At 40.6% G+C, this 15,837-nt stretch overlaps 2 protein-coding genes across 3 annotated transcripts; one reads left to right on the forward strand and one right to left on the reverse strand.

Annotated features, from left to right (window-relative positions):
- Nucleotides 1–1,027: 1,027 nt before the first annotated feature.
- Nucleotides 1,028–10,376, reverse strand: LOC311017001 (saccharopine dehydrogenase-like oxidoreductase). Its single transcript, XM_084015091.1, has 12 exons — nucleotides 9,911–10,376; nucleotides 8,663–8,775; nucleotides 7,875–7,955; nucleotides 7,206–7,335; nucleotides 7,002–7,051; nucleotides 6,644–6,774; nucleotides 5,677–5,794; nucleotides 4,327–4,446; nucleotides 4,159–4,215; nucleotides 3,905–4,016; nucleotides 3,592–3,673; nucleotides 1,028–1,964 (listed from the first exon to the last, which is right to left on the reverse strand). Exons 1-12 carry the CDS (start codon nucleotides 10,107–10,109, stop codon nucleotides 1,874–1,876), a joined length of 1,284 nt encoding a protein of 427 aa, XP_083871217.1. The 5' UTR covers nucleotides 10,110–10,376; the 3' UTR covers nucleotides 1,028–1,873.
- Nucleotides 10,377–10,437: 61 nt separating this feature from the next.
- Nucleotides 10,438–15,346, forward strand: tfb2m (transcription factor B2, mitochondrial). Of its 2 annotated transcripts, none has more exons than XM_084015069.1 (11): nucleotides 10,438–10,596; nucleotides 11,212–11,514; nucleotides 11,868–12,051; nucleotides 12,282–12,373; nucleotides 12,519–12,672; nucleotides 13,020–13,168; nucleotides 13,561–13,650; nucleotides 13,872–13,931; nucleotides 14,026–14,174; nucleotides 14,364–14,823; nucleotides 15,023–15,346. In XM_084015069.1, the coding sequence occupies exons 1-10, from the start codon at nucleotides 10,453–10,455 to the stop codon at nucleotides 14,551–14,553; spliced, it is 1,515 nt and encodes a 504-aa protein (XP_083871195.1). In that variant the 5' UTR covers nucleotides 10,438–10,452; the 3' UTR covers nucleotides 14,554–14,823; nucleotides 15,023–15,346. The 2 variants fall into 2 exon arrangements, with proteins under 2 accessions (XP_083871195.1, XP_083871196.1); XM_084015070.1 differs by having other exon boundaries at nucleotides 10,461–10,596; nucleotides 11,151–11,514.
- Nucleotides 15,347–15,837: the final 491 nt, after the last annotated feature.

Genomic DNA, 15,837 nt, shown 5'->3' on the forward strand with positions numbered 1-15,837 from the left:
TTTCAGGCATAGGTCCTGGAGGGTTTTTTGTACATCTCTACATGTTCTATGTACCTACAAAGTTTCATGCAGGTACGTAAAAGTTAAAGGTGTTCAATCTCTTAGGAGCAGTAAAAGTGTAAAAACATGATATTTCAAGGTACCATCAGGTGGCGCTCTGACCTCAGTTCAATATTGCAGTGCAGACGCGTTCAGGGTGGGACTCTCATCAAACGTGAGAAGTTTGAACCAGATCAGACAATGGACACTGAAGTTATAACAGTTTAGAGTTTTGTGAAGCATGACATTCGTCCGCACTCGTGGCACCATCCTGGCCACGCCCTTTGACTTATGTAAGACCTTTTGATGATTTCTAATCATTGAGGCATCTAGAACAGTCTCACAAAGTTTGGTAGGAAGCAGATCAACGGTCTAGGAGGAGTTCGTTAAAATACTGTATACAAAAGGCAAAAAATCGGTTTAAATTTCACATGAAATTCAAAATGGCTGACTTCCTGTACATTTTAGGGTATAAGTCCAAGAGGCTTTTTTGTACATCTCTACATGTTCTACGTACCTACAAAGTTTTATGTGGGTACGTCAAAGCTAAAGGTGATCATTCTCTTCCGAGGAGCGGTGTAAAAGTGTAAAAACATGTTATTTCCAGGTACCATCAGGTTGCGCTCTGACCTCAGGTCAATATTGCAGTGCGCACATGTTCAGAGTGGGACACTCAAACGTGAAAAGTTTGAACGAGATTGGGTGATGGACAATGAAGTTATAACAGTTTAGAGTATTGTGGCAAAGCATGAAATTCGTCCATGTTCATGTCGCCGTCCTGGCCACGACCCAAGACCTTTCGATTATTGAGGCCTCTAGAACAGTGTCAGCGAGTTTGGCAGGAATCGGATCAACGGTGAAGGAGGAGTTCAATGTGCTCATGCACTATGCGCATGGCTGTAAAAAACACAAGACTTCTTTGTCTGAGCAGCGTTTTATTTATGAGGGCCATACAAAGCAAAGCACAGCAAAACAAAACTCGAAAACATTTCTTGTCACATGCACATAATGCTCAAACATGAAAAGCAAGGTCTGAGATCATCAATATTATCACTTTGTGGATAAAACAATTCCAGTCCATAGGAGAAAACAAACTTACAACATTTCCAAACACTGATCCATTCAGTTTCACAAAGAAACTGATGCCATTTTCAGTGCAAACACCGGGATGCACTTTCTAACGAGGCTCAAAAGCAAACATTGGATAGGGAAATAAAGATTGGTGAAATTAGAATGATTTAGTGATAGTCCACATATTAACTATCAAAAACAAAGCAATCAGACCAGGAAAAGCAGGCGTGTACATGCACAGACGCATACACACAGCAGGTTTCTATTCTGTTGACAGCTTTACTGAAAGAGAACAACACTCGTACAGCAACCATGTTAGTGCTACTTGGTGTCCGTGTGCATATGAAGCTGCTGTATGTCACAAGGACAACCTATAAAGCTTGAGTTTATTTGTCTTAAGTGGTTACAGCTGTAGCACTGATTTCACTTAAATAATCCTCAATCCTGCCCTGGGAATGTCATCCAGGATCATGACATGTAATGCTATGAAGCCATTAGCATGCTATGCTGTGGATATTTGATAACAGGGCCATCAATCACACTCAAGCCAAAAGGGAGACTGGCAAGTTTCTGACCAAATGTAAAAGATAAAATGCAGAAAGTACCATCAACAAAAAAATGTGTATTGAAAGTGTACTTCATCTCTGGTCAAGGCTCTCATGATAAAATATCTCTCCTCAAAAGACAGAAACTTCCCAGTCGTTATGCATGTTAGTAAGTGCTGAGGAAACCTGGAGTATGGAATCAGGAAGGGGCACAAACTTTAGATAACAGAGAACTGGATGCCATGTTTGTGGAGGCGGTCCGTCAGTGTGGTCTCTGCAAAAGCAGCTCCTGGAGTATAAACTCCTCCCCTGGAAATGAGGGATTAAAAATGTATTTCATACCCAACATTATACTGTAAAATATGAAATAGATAGAATATATTTTTCCATTAATCAACATACAATAGTTAAGCCTATTCAAATAAACTGCAAAAACACATTTAATTTCCATCTGGTTTATCAAAGACTATCTAATCAGATAGGAGCCCTTTTACATAGACTGGATAGATGGATTAAACAACCTCATTCTTATAAACCTAAAAAAGACAACAAACCTGAAAGGTAAAACATAAATAAACATTGGCTCAATTGTGTGAATATGTAGAGATTAACTTGGTAGGAGCAGAATAATTATGGGTACACGTTGACTTAAAAGGTCAAGTGTGCAGGATTTAGTGGCATCCAGGAGTGAGCTTGCGGATTGCAACAAACACAAACACCCCCTCAATAGCTGAGGGGTATTCCATCAAACTTGCTAAGCGCAAAGCTGGGCTAATTTCGATAAGCCTCGCTAACTTTAGTGAGAGTTGCGTTCCTTCAACGTTACTTGAGGCACTCTCTGCTAAGTAACCATGGGAATTTATCCGACCAAACTAGCCTGCTCCGGGGCAGGCTAACCATCAGGCTTACTTGAGCGGGGTTTCAGAGAAGTGCGTCTGTAGTAAACAACTGTACCAGCAGAAGGTTCCGCCAAGCCTAGTCCTCGTGATTTCGTCACGTGAAAGACCAAAAATGACCAAAATTACATATATGAAGTACAAACAGACTATACTTTCATCAAGTGTCTAAGAATACATGCTTGCAATTAAAAAAATATGAATAAATCGTTCATTTCCTGAACACCAAATGGCCATGTTATTATCTAAATACATATGTATTTCACATGTTGTTCATTCCCCAGTTGGGTGAGTGGTGATGCACCTGCCCCCAAACGTCTTATATATATATATTTTTTGCTTGCATAATTGTCTTTAGATCAGAGAATTAGACCAACATTTTACTTTAACTATGATAAATATGTCATACAATTTCCCAAGAGCCCAAATATAACTTGCAAAAACATGATAGGCATAAAGATGTTATTATTAATTAATTAAGAAAAAGAGAGAGAGAGAGAGAGAGAGAGAGAGAGAGAGAGAGAGAGAGAGAGAGAGAGAGAGAGAGAGAGAGAGAGAGAGAGAGATCCGGCTAAAGAAAGAATTTAATCGCATTTAATCGCTCGGCAATTCTTGCCCAAGCAGCATTTCAGCCTCAACAAGGCGCGGCTGAAATGCGTTAATGGAATGGGTTTAGACGCAAGTGGAAGTTGGCGTTAGTTATAACCAAGCTTAACCAGGTAAGCGCCTTAATTAGCGAGTTTGGTGGAATACCCCTCTGGCATAGCATGTAAGCAAACTACAGATGCTGACATGAAGATGTGAATGGGCCTATCTAGAGCCAGTGTTTGTTTGGTCTGCTCTGGGCTACTGTATTAACACGGCAGCTGGCTCCATGAAGAGGGAATTTTGATTGTAGGCTATTATACACTTAATAAAATTACATTCCATTTCTGCTAATAGATCCCCTGAATCCTAAACACTGTTACTTTAATGGCTTGTGTTGTATTTGTATTTAGGGCTTCCAGGTCAGGCAGTAGATCTGGAGTGTGAGAACTCACGTCTTGGGCAAGGCTGTGGGTTCGTTGAGGACTGTCAGAGCAGCCTGTACCATGAGAATGGGCGTGGCCACATATCCACACTCTGAATGACAACAGAAGAACAATTAAATTACCACAAGACACAACAAGGATGGTGTTGCACAGGCTACCTGATCCGATTTGTCTAATTACCCAGCCTGGGCAGAAACAACTTACATGGTTGATGTTTATGAAACTGCTACTTTTCACCTTTTACTTGTTAAATTTCTTTTTACCCAAGCCTCATTGTTACTGCCAGTACAAAACCTTGTATTATACAAGGATTTCCAGTTACCTGGTCCCTGAACCAGTGTGCGGATCTTGGCGTCAGGTTTTCCCTGGGAGGGGTCCTGTCCCTCCGTGTAGCCCTCTCCATAAAAAGCAAACTGGAAGGATGAAGCCTCCATCTCACACACACACACACACACACATATATATTTTATTTCTTAAAATATTTTAAATAAATAAATAAATTAATGGATTTGTTTGCATATGCATGAACACAACCACTGGAGAGCATTTGCTTAGTGTATACACTACATATTTTACCTGCTTTCTAGTTGGTCCGGCCTTGGAGAAGAGTCCAAAGGAGAAAAACTCTGGGTGCTGAGCAGGTGGGTGCAAACAACAGACGGATATAATCATATCTAGACATATTATTCAGTTACAGTCAGTTGTGAAATGTTGATTGCATGGCATAATGCCATGTTTGTTTACCTTGATGAGTAGATTGCGTCCAAAACTGAAATTGACCAAGATCCAGAACATCATGCCAGCAAACATCAGCTTGATTATGTTGCCAATACCTCCTATTCCTGCATACGCTCCATACTGAACCTTAAGTCAAAAATAGCTGATTATTTGATGCTTAGCAAATACTAGGGTTGTAAACGATAAACCGATGCGACCGGATATTCAGTTCAACAAGTGAGAAATACGGCTGCATCGGTAGCAGCCTCCTCAATCGATACGAATTATCAATTAATTCCTAGATTAATCGGTTATAGAGTCATGGATCGGGTATTGCGAGACTTTGAAGCGGTTGGCGGCATTACACCAGCGTCTCTAAAACAACGCGAGAGCTGAAGCTGCCCGCGAAACGCCGTAGCTGCCTAGCTGGTATGAGTGATAAACAAGGAACAACACGGAAAATGGAGGAGGTGGAGGTGGAGATGCGGGCGCAGCACAGGTAGGCGCCTGCGACGCTGCCGTGTGACCGCAGGCACTCCACGACCGCATGTGAGAGATGGATGGCTTTGAATGTCAATCGCTTGTGTCTCAACTTGCGTCACAAGAGGCGGCCGCAGCACAGGTAGCGTCCACGACACTGTCCTGTGACCGCCGTCCAACGATTCACCCAGACTTTTTTTTGGTCCATGTCTAAAAATAAATACATTGACATGTGATTTTGTTGTTTTTTTTTTTTGCCAGTGCCATACAGCCACAATGCTTGGGGATATGTGGTATTTTACATATATGAAAAGAAACTATTGAACTGTCACTTTCATAGAATTGGCTTCTTTATTTTATAAAATATCTACAACAAATATAAACCGTAGAATAAAATCGTATCGTTCTTACACTGTATGGAATCGATTCAAACTGTAATAAAAGGATATAGTTTTTGAATCGAATCGTAACCTGTGTATCTAGATGCATATCGAATCGTTTATCACAAAGAGATGTGCAACCCTAGCAAATACACATGCTGTGTCTGTGTTGGTAACATCTTAACCTGAACACAAGGCATCATGACTCTTAATAAGGAATATTAAGTATAATATTAAGTATAAATAGCCAAGTCAAGTAAAATATATAAATAAACTATACACTGGAACAAGATAGCAGCATGTTTGTCACATGCTCATTGGATTGGGAATCTTAATTAGCACCGCTAATAAAACCAGCGTTGCCCAAAAACCTAAACGGGTCACATCTGTGAAACTTAAACTGAAATTAGACACACTAGAGTCTCCATGATGCATCTCTCAAAGAGCTTCATCAGTAGAAAATGAACACAGAATGACAGACAAACAGAATGATGAAAGAAAAATATTTAAGACCGACCGGTTTGGCCTGATGTTCCTCCACCAGGAAGCGCTGACTTCTCTTCACAACGGAGGGATCGGAACCCATGAATGGCACAGTATACTGCTGGATCTCATTACTGAAGAACAAAGCTCCCCTAACAATACATAGAAAAAATAATTAAAACACAATATTTAATGTGAAAATGGTAGTACATGCTTGTACTGCTGCACCAGAAGTGCATTCCTCTGTGCTGGTCAACAAGCAATTATGCTCCTCTGCTGTTTCTGTAGAGTTAATATCTCTGTCTGTGTGTGTGTGCGTGCGTGCGTGTGTGTGTGTGTCTTGTAGCAAAGTTTGATTTTATTCGGAAATTCAGCCAGCCGTCTTCTCTGCGGGGAAAACAATCCTTCCTGCGCATGAGCATTAAGTGTGCATGGAGAGGAGGGGCTATTCACAGACAGGTTCGAGAGGGCGCGAGACAGCGCAAAAGCGGAGGGGCTGATGCGCAGGGGCTGATGCGCAACTCTACAATTAAATAAGAAGGTGTGTGTGTGTGCTCAACGTGCTCCATCTCTCCGTTTAGACACAGGAGACGGATACGTTGAATAAATGGGTATTTAAAAAAAAAAAAGCTACCACAGACACTTGGCTATTTCTAAGTGGATGGATTTTTAAATTTGATTCTATGGGAAGTGAATGATCAGTGTATTTATATTTGTAAGCCAGAGAAAATAGTACAGATCACAAAACTAACGCTGAAGATCATGAGAGTGTGTTAACAGGCCAATTGGTTTACATTGGTGCTGAAAGCATGCGGGCAGCGCATTGTCGAAAATTGTGTCCTTCAGCATCCAGTGTAAATCCAGCATTACTCTAAATGCATAAATACTGTGCACTATATAATACCCATTTACCAAGTTTGAAATGAATGAAATTACATTAAGGAAGAGTGAAGGATTTGCTTCATTTTGAAGAAAGCAAAAAGGTGTTTTTCTCTACGTACCTGCGTTTAAGCTTTGAGCCAACAGCCGGGAGAGGCTTGTGATTAAACTTCCTCCTGAGACTCTGGAGCTTCTGGCTGTCAGAAAAACCATAGACGGCTGACTGCCATGTGCCATCATGGATGCATCCGCCCTGATAAAGAAAAATAGAGATACACACATACAAAAGGGAGAAAATGTGGAGGAAAAAGGTGAGCGAGAGCATTCATTGAATAAATTAGGAAAATAGGAAAAAATATGAGATACCACATTAATACAAGAAATAAGTGTACAGAGATTGGGAATATGAGGAGGAAAGTTATCATGGAACAACAAGAAGCTGGTCTTCTACTTGGTCATATGGGTAATGTAGTTACATACATCATCTCCTGCATTGACAGTCAGGAAACTCTCCACTGCAGTCAGAGTGCCTGTGAGTGAACACATACACACACCATGTTTTGGTAGAGGCTAACAAGACAGATAACATTCATAGCAGCAGAAATAGAGTGATTGGACAATTTCATATCAGTGTTGGTTTTTAATGCATCTGTGTGTTTGCATTCATTGTCAGTTTGTGCATACCCTTGAAGTGGTCCCTGGTGTAGAGGACTCCCATGTCTGCAGGTATGGAGTCAAATCCACAGCTCCCTATGATGTACACACCCTTTTCAGCTGCCTGGCTGCTGTAGTTGAACTGCATGCCCTCCAGAAACTACATACAGCCAGACAAAAAACAAAACAAACAAAAAAAAAAAAAAGAGGCGCGGGATATTTGTATAGCTCTCTGAGAGCTATTAGAAGCCGAGACACAGCCTCAAAACACAACCTCGATTTGGGCTCTCAGAATGCCAACTGTGTTTCAGTGAAACATGCTGCATGACGCAGACTGGCATCAAGGGAAAACTGCTGTCATGCGGCCCAAGTGAAAGACAAATTGTGTCCAACAGGCTACAGAAAGAAACGCAGCACATCACCCATTTAATTCTCGAGTCTGCTGACAAGATGCAGGTAGATTAAAATTCTTAGTAATTTTAAAGTCAAAAATATTGTGCAAAATGGGTAGTATAGAGAGGTCAGCAACTTAAATGTGTTTAATCTACAGTATATATATATATGTTTCTAAATATATATGTTTGGATATAATAGAGGTCTTTGAGACAGGAAAACATGGTGATTAAATTCTGTTAACTCTATAATGCTCTTACAGTATATTTAATGACTAATGATGTGGACACAGAACTATGATCGTACCTGAGGCTCTCCACTGATGTCAATATGGTGGGCACCATTCTCCACACAGGCTTTGACAACTGGCTCGCCAAAGAACCTGTACTAATCACACACACACACAGAATTATTAATTCATTAATTCACTCTTCCAATATTTCTTCTTTTCTCTCGTTATTAAATCAGCTGATTTGCCAACAACTTGAGTTAATTGCTAAATCCCCATGTTAGTCTGAAGAGTGTTTAGAACACATCTCCTCACATACAGAGGGAGTCGCTGGCCACTTATTTCCAACAAAGAAAACTTGTGAATCTCGATTAGTCATTGTTGACTAATTTGATCATATGTTTCTTCAGCACATATCTGATATCAGAGAAGCAATTGGTAGAGCATGCATGCATTGACACCATCATACCAAGAAGCTTAAGAAACTTTACTCAGGCTCAGCTTATATCCACAGTGTAAATTAAAAAAAAATGCAGTGCTGGAAACCTAATTTCCATTTTTACTTTAATACAATACGACTTATTGTGTGCTGAGGTCAGTAACCTTCATTGTGCAAATGAAGGCTGCTGTGTGTGTGTGTGTGTGTGGGGGGGGGGGGAGTGAGAGAGACAGAGCGAGAGAAAGAGAGACAGAGAGAGAGAAAGAAATAAATAAACAGGGATATGTTCAGCTACACTGATGCCAAAGGGAGATGTCAAAAAGCCAATATTGTGAGATGACATGAGAAAAAAAATAGTTTATGTCAAGTGACATGATGGAGAAAGTTCTGTGTGATAAGAAAAAAGAATCACAAGCATCTACTTACAGGCCCCACACAGTTGAGGACAATCACAGCCTGTTTGCACATGGCTGCCAGGGAGTCCGGTTCTCCTACATCTGCCACGATGATGTCCACCTCTGATCTCAGCTCAGGCTTATCTGCACGCACACACACGCACACACGCACGCGCACACGCACGCACACACGCACGCACACACGCACGCACACACACACACACACACACACTTTTTTAATGTACTTTATATGCCAGCCATACGTGGCCTAAAAATGAAAGGAACTTGCAAAAACTATATAAACTGTTTTGAAATGTGTCATTGTAACGGTTTGGGGATTGTGGTAGAAACTGCCAATTTCGGTTTAAAACAGACAAACTGCAGTTTTCAGCGATTACTGAATGACTTGTCAGGCTTTGTGTGTGTGTGTAGCCACGGATAGGATTGTACAGTGAGCAGGTTTGTTCCATCAGCTGTTGCACACTCCCCAAGGAGACAACAGAATTACTATCTAATCCTCTGGAAACTCACATTACTATCATGGCAACAGAATAGCTCCCTGGTCTTTATCTAGTGATGGAATTCATTTTCCATGTTTAGAGTGTTACATGGAGACAAATCAACCTGGAAAATTACTGGCATACTAAATGTATTCTGTAAATATTTGTTGCACAATCTACATATTAATTCCATTCAAGTAAATTATATTTTTGTTTTTGTTAGACCTGAAATAACTAAGTTAATAAACAGTCATTGTGATGGCCATTTTTTAATTTCAGCAGCACATTCATTAATTGAAAAAATATTTATATCAAGAGATCAATATTGGAACTAATCATAAATTGCTATTTATTGCTAATTATTATTGTTTAAATCGGTCCCGGGTCGGGTAGAAATGCATCCCCGTGGATGCATATATTTTAACAGAGTAAAGATTTTATTTATCGTTAGTTGAGGTGTCATACTAAATTAATTTAGAAATGAACAAACGTCAGTTATTATTTACCGTTTGTTGCAACCTCACGTGTACTTTGGAGTTCAGTCAGAGTTTTAGGGTCAAAGTCACAAGCTACTCACTATTAGCTAACCCAACCAGTCATCCTGACTTGACCTAAAGGAATTTCCCTTTGACGAAGAAATACAAAGTATTCTCGTAATTTCAGATAAAAGGCGCAGCCCACCAAATACAAATATCCTGGCGTTTGACATCGCAGCAACGTCGGTTCTGGAAACAATCTACTTCAACATCCACAACTAATGGGATTGTTCAGATACATACCGAGGACTCCGGCAGCCTGCTCCAGAACTTTTTCCAGCTTCTGCTTGCTCCTGCCTGCCACGGCCCACTTCAGGTTCCCTTTCGGACCCTCGGAAACAGTCCGGGCCACCTCCTCCACCACAAACTGCCCGGTGAAGCCAGAGGCTCCGAAGATAACCAGGTGGTAGGGCCTGCTCGATGATATTTCAACACGCGCCATAGTGAGAGCAGACAGACTGGAGGATGACACCTTCACCTCTCTGACAGACTGACCAAAGAGAGCATAACTGCGTGCGGTTTTGGCAGCGCTTTCTACTTCCGTAGCAACATTATGCTAATATGCTGACACATGTTAACCAGAGCAGTAGCTTTTTTGCTGCCTAAACAATTCCATATAAATAAGGTGTGAGCGTGAAGTGTTTTAGCAATGTATATATTTCTATTAATGCATGATATACTTGTTTTGTGTTTTTATTTTTTTTAGCATTCGCATGTTAGCGTGACAACTTCCTTGGCTTTTCTGATTGGCTCTAGCTGTAGTCGCCTGTTAATGACGACAACAGATGCGGGCGCAGACCCACGACATGCGCAAAAACAACGGGGTCGGACAATGTCACGGATTTTTACCAGCGAACAGACACACAACCCCCACTTCTAAAACATCGATGCTGTCAGATTTGGATAAGTATAGGATACTCTTCAATAAGGTATGTCTGTGTTTCTCCAGAGCCAACGACATTAACAGCATTTTAGTTGAAACTGGCGTCAGCGTACGGCTAACCAGTTGGCTAACAACTTTGATATCGCCAGTATGATACACCTGTTCAACGCTTTCCTGTAATATATTGTTTAGCGAAGTTATTTAATGCCTCTTTTGGCGAAAAGTTGTCACTGTCTAACGTGAGAGGATGTAGGACATTTGTCCGCTGAGACCGATGGCGTCAAACCATCAAGTTTAGCTCCCCACGTGCACATATTATATGTCACATACTAACATATTGTACTGTTTTTGTATTACGATAGTAGCTAAATCACATAGAGCTTTTCAATACTGTCATTCGTAATTGTATCCGCTATATCTGGTCTTAGTCTTGAGACACCAGGTTAACTATAAGAAGTTTTTGAGCTATAAATCGTGGATTCTAGTGACTTACCAAAGTGTCATTTAATGATGGTACATGATTAAATACAAGTGAGTGTCACTGAAATGTCTGTTATTCATCTTAACACCACATGTCCCTTTACTTCCCATTCCATCTAGGCTATGGTCTCTTGAAGAGGTCCCCGAAATCGCCTTTGCCCTTCCTCTTCTGTGGTTACAGGTTCACTGGTCCATCATGTCCTCCCATATTTGTAGAGCGGTGGACCTGATGGTGCGCTCTGCTTGCTGTCGAACCATCAGAAGTAAATCCTGTTTGGACAAAGCAGTGTTGGCCCCTGTGGGCCATAATGCTCTCTGTGTCCCCGGCGCTCCTATGCTTCATAGAAGAGCCTATAGTCTGGATACTCTCTCTTCGGGCCCTGGTCGGCCCACACTTGGTTCAAGCTCCCTACAGCCACGTGCAGAGAGGACATCCCCCTCCTCAGCACTGGCACACAGGAACCTGTCAGCTGTGGCTATACAGGTAGGGAGTTTGGCTTTGAGTGATTCTGTACACTAGTCTTCTGCAGCAGCTTGAGTTTGTTGAACTAGTTTGCTGTATTCTCCTACTGTCGGCTGCTGCAATGCTCAAACAGTTTGCCTCAGAGACCATTTAGTTTCATTTACTTACTACTGCTCTGTGTGAGGAGAGAATGCAAGTATTTATAGAAGTCATTAGTTTGTACAGTAAACTGTAAACAAAATAGAAAAAAGATCATAACAGTAGTCTGGATACTCTCTCTTCGGGCCCTGGTCGGCCCACACTTGGTTCAAGCTCCCTTCACAATATACTGTGAATCAATTTCACTCTAAATGTGCATTTCTGTCTTTCTCCAGGGCCAATGTCGTCCTCTGTGCCAGTATGATTTCCTGGACCTTGGGGAGTTAGATGAGAATGTACGTCGTGCTCAGGCCTGTAAAAAAATCAGACACTTCATAGTGGACCCAGACCTGGCTGAGCTGGTGACACAGCATTTACGACCTGAGGATGCTAAAACCATCATCTTTGAATGTAACCCAGGTATGTATTTTTACAATGTGTAAGCCATGGCAAAACATAGAGATGGATTTATTGTATGGGTTTTTGTTCTTCTGCAACTTTGTTTATAATTTCAATTTCATTTGGAGAAAACGTCTACAAACTACTTTTATTTTATATAGAAAAATATGTATTTATAATTTTGTGCAAAGTATATTTTTGCCTGAAACAATAATTCATTGGTGGGCTGTGTTTGTGTCGGTCTTTCTTAGGTCCTGGGGTGTTGACTCGGACGTTGCTAAATGCTGGAGCTCAGAGAGTTGTGGCTCTTGAAGGGGATAGGTTCTTCTTCGATGATCTACAGGTAACGCAAACATCCTTGTATCCTTACACATGGCTTAACCAATTCTTTGTTCTGTCAATTAATTACTTGTTTCAGATGGTATTTGTTTCATTAACCCTTTTCCCCATATGTAGCAGTTGGTCAAATACATGTTTTCATGTTGTAGGAATTGGAAGGTCGTCTTGAGAGTCAGCTGGAAGTGGTTCACTGTGACTACTTTAAACTTGACCCTATTGGCAGTGGAAACCTCAAACCCCCTGTCATGTTCACTGACAAACTGTTCACTGACCTGGGAATCTCAGAGGCTAACTGGACTGATGGTGAGTAATAAAAGATACTGCTATGTTGCATTCAGTCTCTCACACATACATACACACAGGAAGATTGTTGCTCCTTTAGCTGAGCCTCTCTGGTTGCAAACAAATCCCACTTTCATCATACAGTAAGTATTATCTTAACATTGAGAAATGCCATGAGTCCTAACCATAGACACGTACCTATTTACCTAAACTAAACACCTATTTTTTTTTTTTTCAGCAAAAAAATCTTTCAGACTTTTTAGATAAATTCATGTTGAATCAAAAATTACTGCATCAGTGCAAAGTTGTGCTTTGTATAGTGTAGCATCGCCCTAAAGTGTGTTTTTTGGTCATGTATGTGTCTCTAGATGTCCCAGTGAAGGTGGTGGGTATCCTGCCCCTGCGTAATGAACGCGGCATGCTTCTGAAGATGGTTTACGCTTTGTTTGAGCGGCTGTCTGTCTTCAGATATGGAAGAATAGAGCTCAACCTCTTCATAAGCGAGAAGGAATATCTGGTAGGAGAACCAGTCTGATTAGATTATAAGCTGGTTTGCCTTCATGATCGGTTACACCCATGTGGCTCTTGTTTTCATTTAGGGCAGCTTCAAACCAGCTCAGATTGATACTGAAGCTGTTGTGACACATTTTTTTCAATGCGACTATTATGATCTGACAAGCCATCACAGTATGTGATCTGGCCGAGTGGATCCCTATCAGGAAAAAGATCCAATTTTAGCATGTACAGACTTGACAGTATGCGTCTAGGCATAATTGAAAAGTGTAACCACTGCTTTAGTTAGTGCTGTTCCTGTCAGTACAATCATGAGCTTTGGAGATCTGATGATTTGATTGTGTGTTTTTGTTTGTTTCTTGTGTAAAATATTTAATGCAGTTATTTTGCCATCAGAAAATGGTGTCCCAGCCAGGTGAAATGATGCACTATAGAGCCTTCAGTGTCCTCTGGCAGATGGCCTGTGATGTCGAACTACTGCACAAGGTACAGTATGAGGGTGGGTGGTAAAGTACATTTTAGTGAACATGCAAATGCAATAATACCAGTAAGTTATCTTTAAGTAAAAACGAAAATCGTAAGTGTTTTGTTTTATGATACTTCCTTGATTGCTAATATCTGGGTCTGTGCTACTAAAGCTTTCATGTTTGCACACATTTTCAACACATAGAGGTTCCAGTTGTCAACCTCCTTATCTCTGTCTGCAGGAGCCCTGGGAGTCATTTGTCAGGTCTTCAAAACAGAGAGTACCTAGCTCAAAGGGCAAGGTAAGAGAAAAAGCATACTCAATAACAGCAATGTAAAGTAGACTCAAATTGTTTATTGTTTAATACAACGTCCTCTGCCTCTTTCTCCCTGCAGATTTGCAATGACCACCTGTGCCTGGTGCGTCTGCGTCCACGGGCCGATCTGTTCTCGGCAGGCCTAACACCTTCTAATGCTTCAACTTTGCTGATGATGATCAAACAGTGTCTGGCAAAGAGGAAGGTCAAGCTCATTGACAGGCTCAAGTAAGCAAAACACTCTGAAAAAGCTATTGAGACAGGCCTGTAGTCAACGCATTGCACACGCTGGCTCAAAGAACTGCTGTTTGTGTGTCTGTGAGTCCATTAAGTGCATCCATACTATGGTAGTATTATATTTTTAACGCAACTGACCTTATTTTCCTCTTCTTCTTCCTCTGTTACATCTTTTTCTAGTCTGTGGTCTCCAGATAGTGGGAGTAAGCTGCTATCAGAGATGGGCATGCCAGAGGACATACTGACGGGCCATGTGTATCCAGAGGAGTATCTTCGACTGTTCCAGCTGATGGACAAGAGTCAGGAGTTCACACAGAGCTGGCTTTATGAAGAGATTCTGGAGAACACACAGAGGGAGGGTTGGGGCTAAAATATAGACATACAGGTCATGCTTATAGTTTTATAGAAATGAAATACAAAAGAAGACAATAACACACAGTGATATAATGATAATTTAATATAAATATATAAAACGGGGGACACAGACGACAGAAATGTTAAAGCAAGGTGTAGAATGTTCATGAAATAGACGCAGAAGAATAACTTAAATGGCTGAACTGATGGTGACTTACTGTACTTTAGGACAATTGTGGAATGACTTAAAATAAGCCTGTGATGTTCTGAACTGTGATAATCACATGTTGAATTTCAAGACAAAAACTCAGTAGCAGAAATGGTTGTTGTTGGATTCTCATTTGAGATTTATTTGATTGCCAGCAGGGGAAAACACATTGGTTTCTTCAGTGAAAAGATGTAACATGTATTGCAGAAGAACAGTCTTTTGATTTGTTACATTATATAAAAGAGAAAAAAAAATCCCTGTATGAAGACAATAGCAGCATGTCCAAAGGGACTGAAAAATTAATTGTGTATGCAAAAGATATAATTGAAATGTGCATATACTTGATTGAATTGAATGATTGATACCACTGCAGTGTTGCTGACGCAGTACACTATGGCAGCAGTGTCTCAACGTCTAGAGAAGTAGTGCAGAAAGAAGGTGGAGTTTTTTACTGTATAGCATCAGGTCTTTGTATATTTATGTACAACCATTGTATGTGCATAAGCTATGTTATACGTATGTTTGAAATATGTATTATGGATTGTAATCTGTGTGTGTGCAGTATGACTTTTAAGGAAATCATTAAATCAGAATTTTGATATCTAGTGTGGGGGAGAAATTGATTTCAGTCCTGGTTTAATAAGTGCTTGCAACATCGATGCAACTATTTTAATAGTATATTAACAGATTCCTTTATTCCCTGTTTGTACACGGTGAAAACATGGTGATGTATTAGGTTGATCATATGCTAAAAAATGTCTAATTTGGAAAAGGTATGCCCATGTGTCTTGAAAGCTTGAATTATCTGTCTTCATGTCATCCAAAGCAATAATACATCTGCACAAAAAAAATTGGGTTCCCAACTAAAGAGTTCTACTGTAAGGATGGTAGATGTTATTGTCTCTTATAAGGCAAGGGTTTTGGACAAATGGTTGAGGTCCACTCTTCTCTCCATGCAGTATTTTGTGGCATGAAGCTTTTATTTTATTATTATTTATATCATCTTCACTCAATAGTTGTCCCCAAAGCACTATAAACAGCTGGTTTTGCCAACACCATGAAGTGAAAATGAGCAATTTTCGAGAAAATGGC

The sequence above is a fragment of the Eutrigla gurnardus genome (genome assembly GCF_963514095.1).
Source record: "Eutrigla gurnardus genome assembly, chromosome: 1".
In the NCBI taxonomy this organism is placed as follows: Eukaryota; Metazoa; Chordata; class Actinopteri; order Perciformes; family Triglidae; genus Eutrigla; species Eutrigla gurnardus.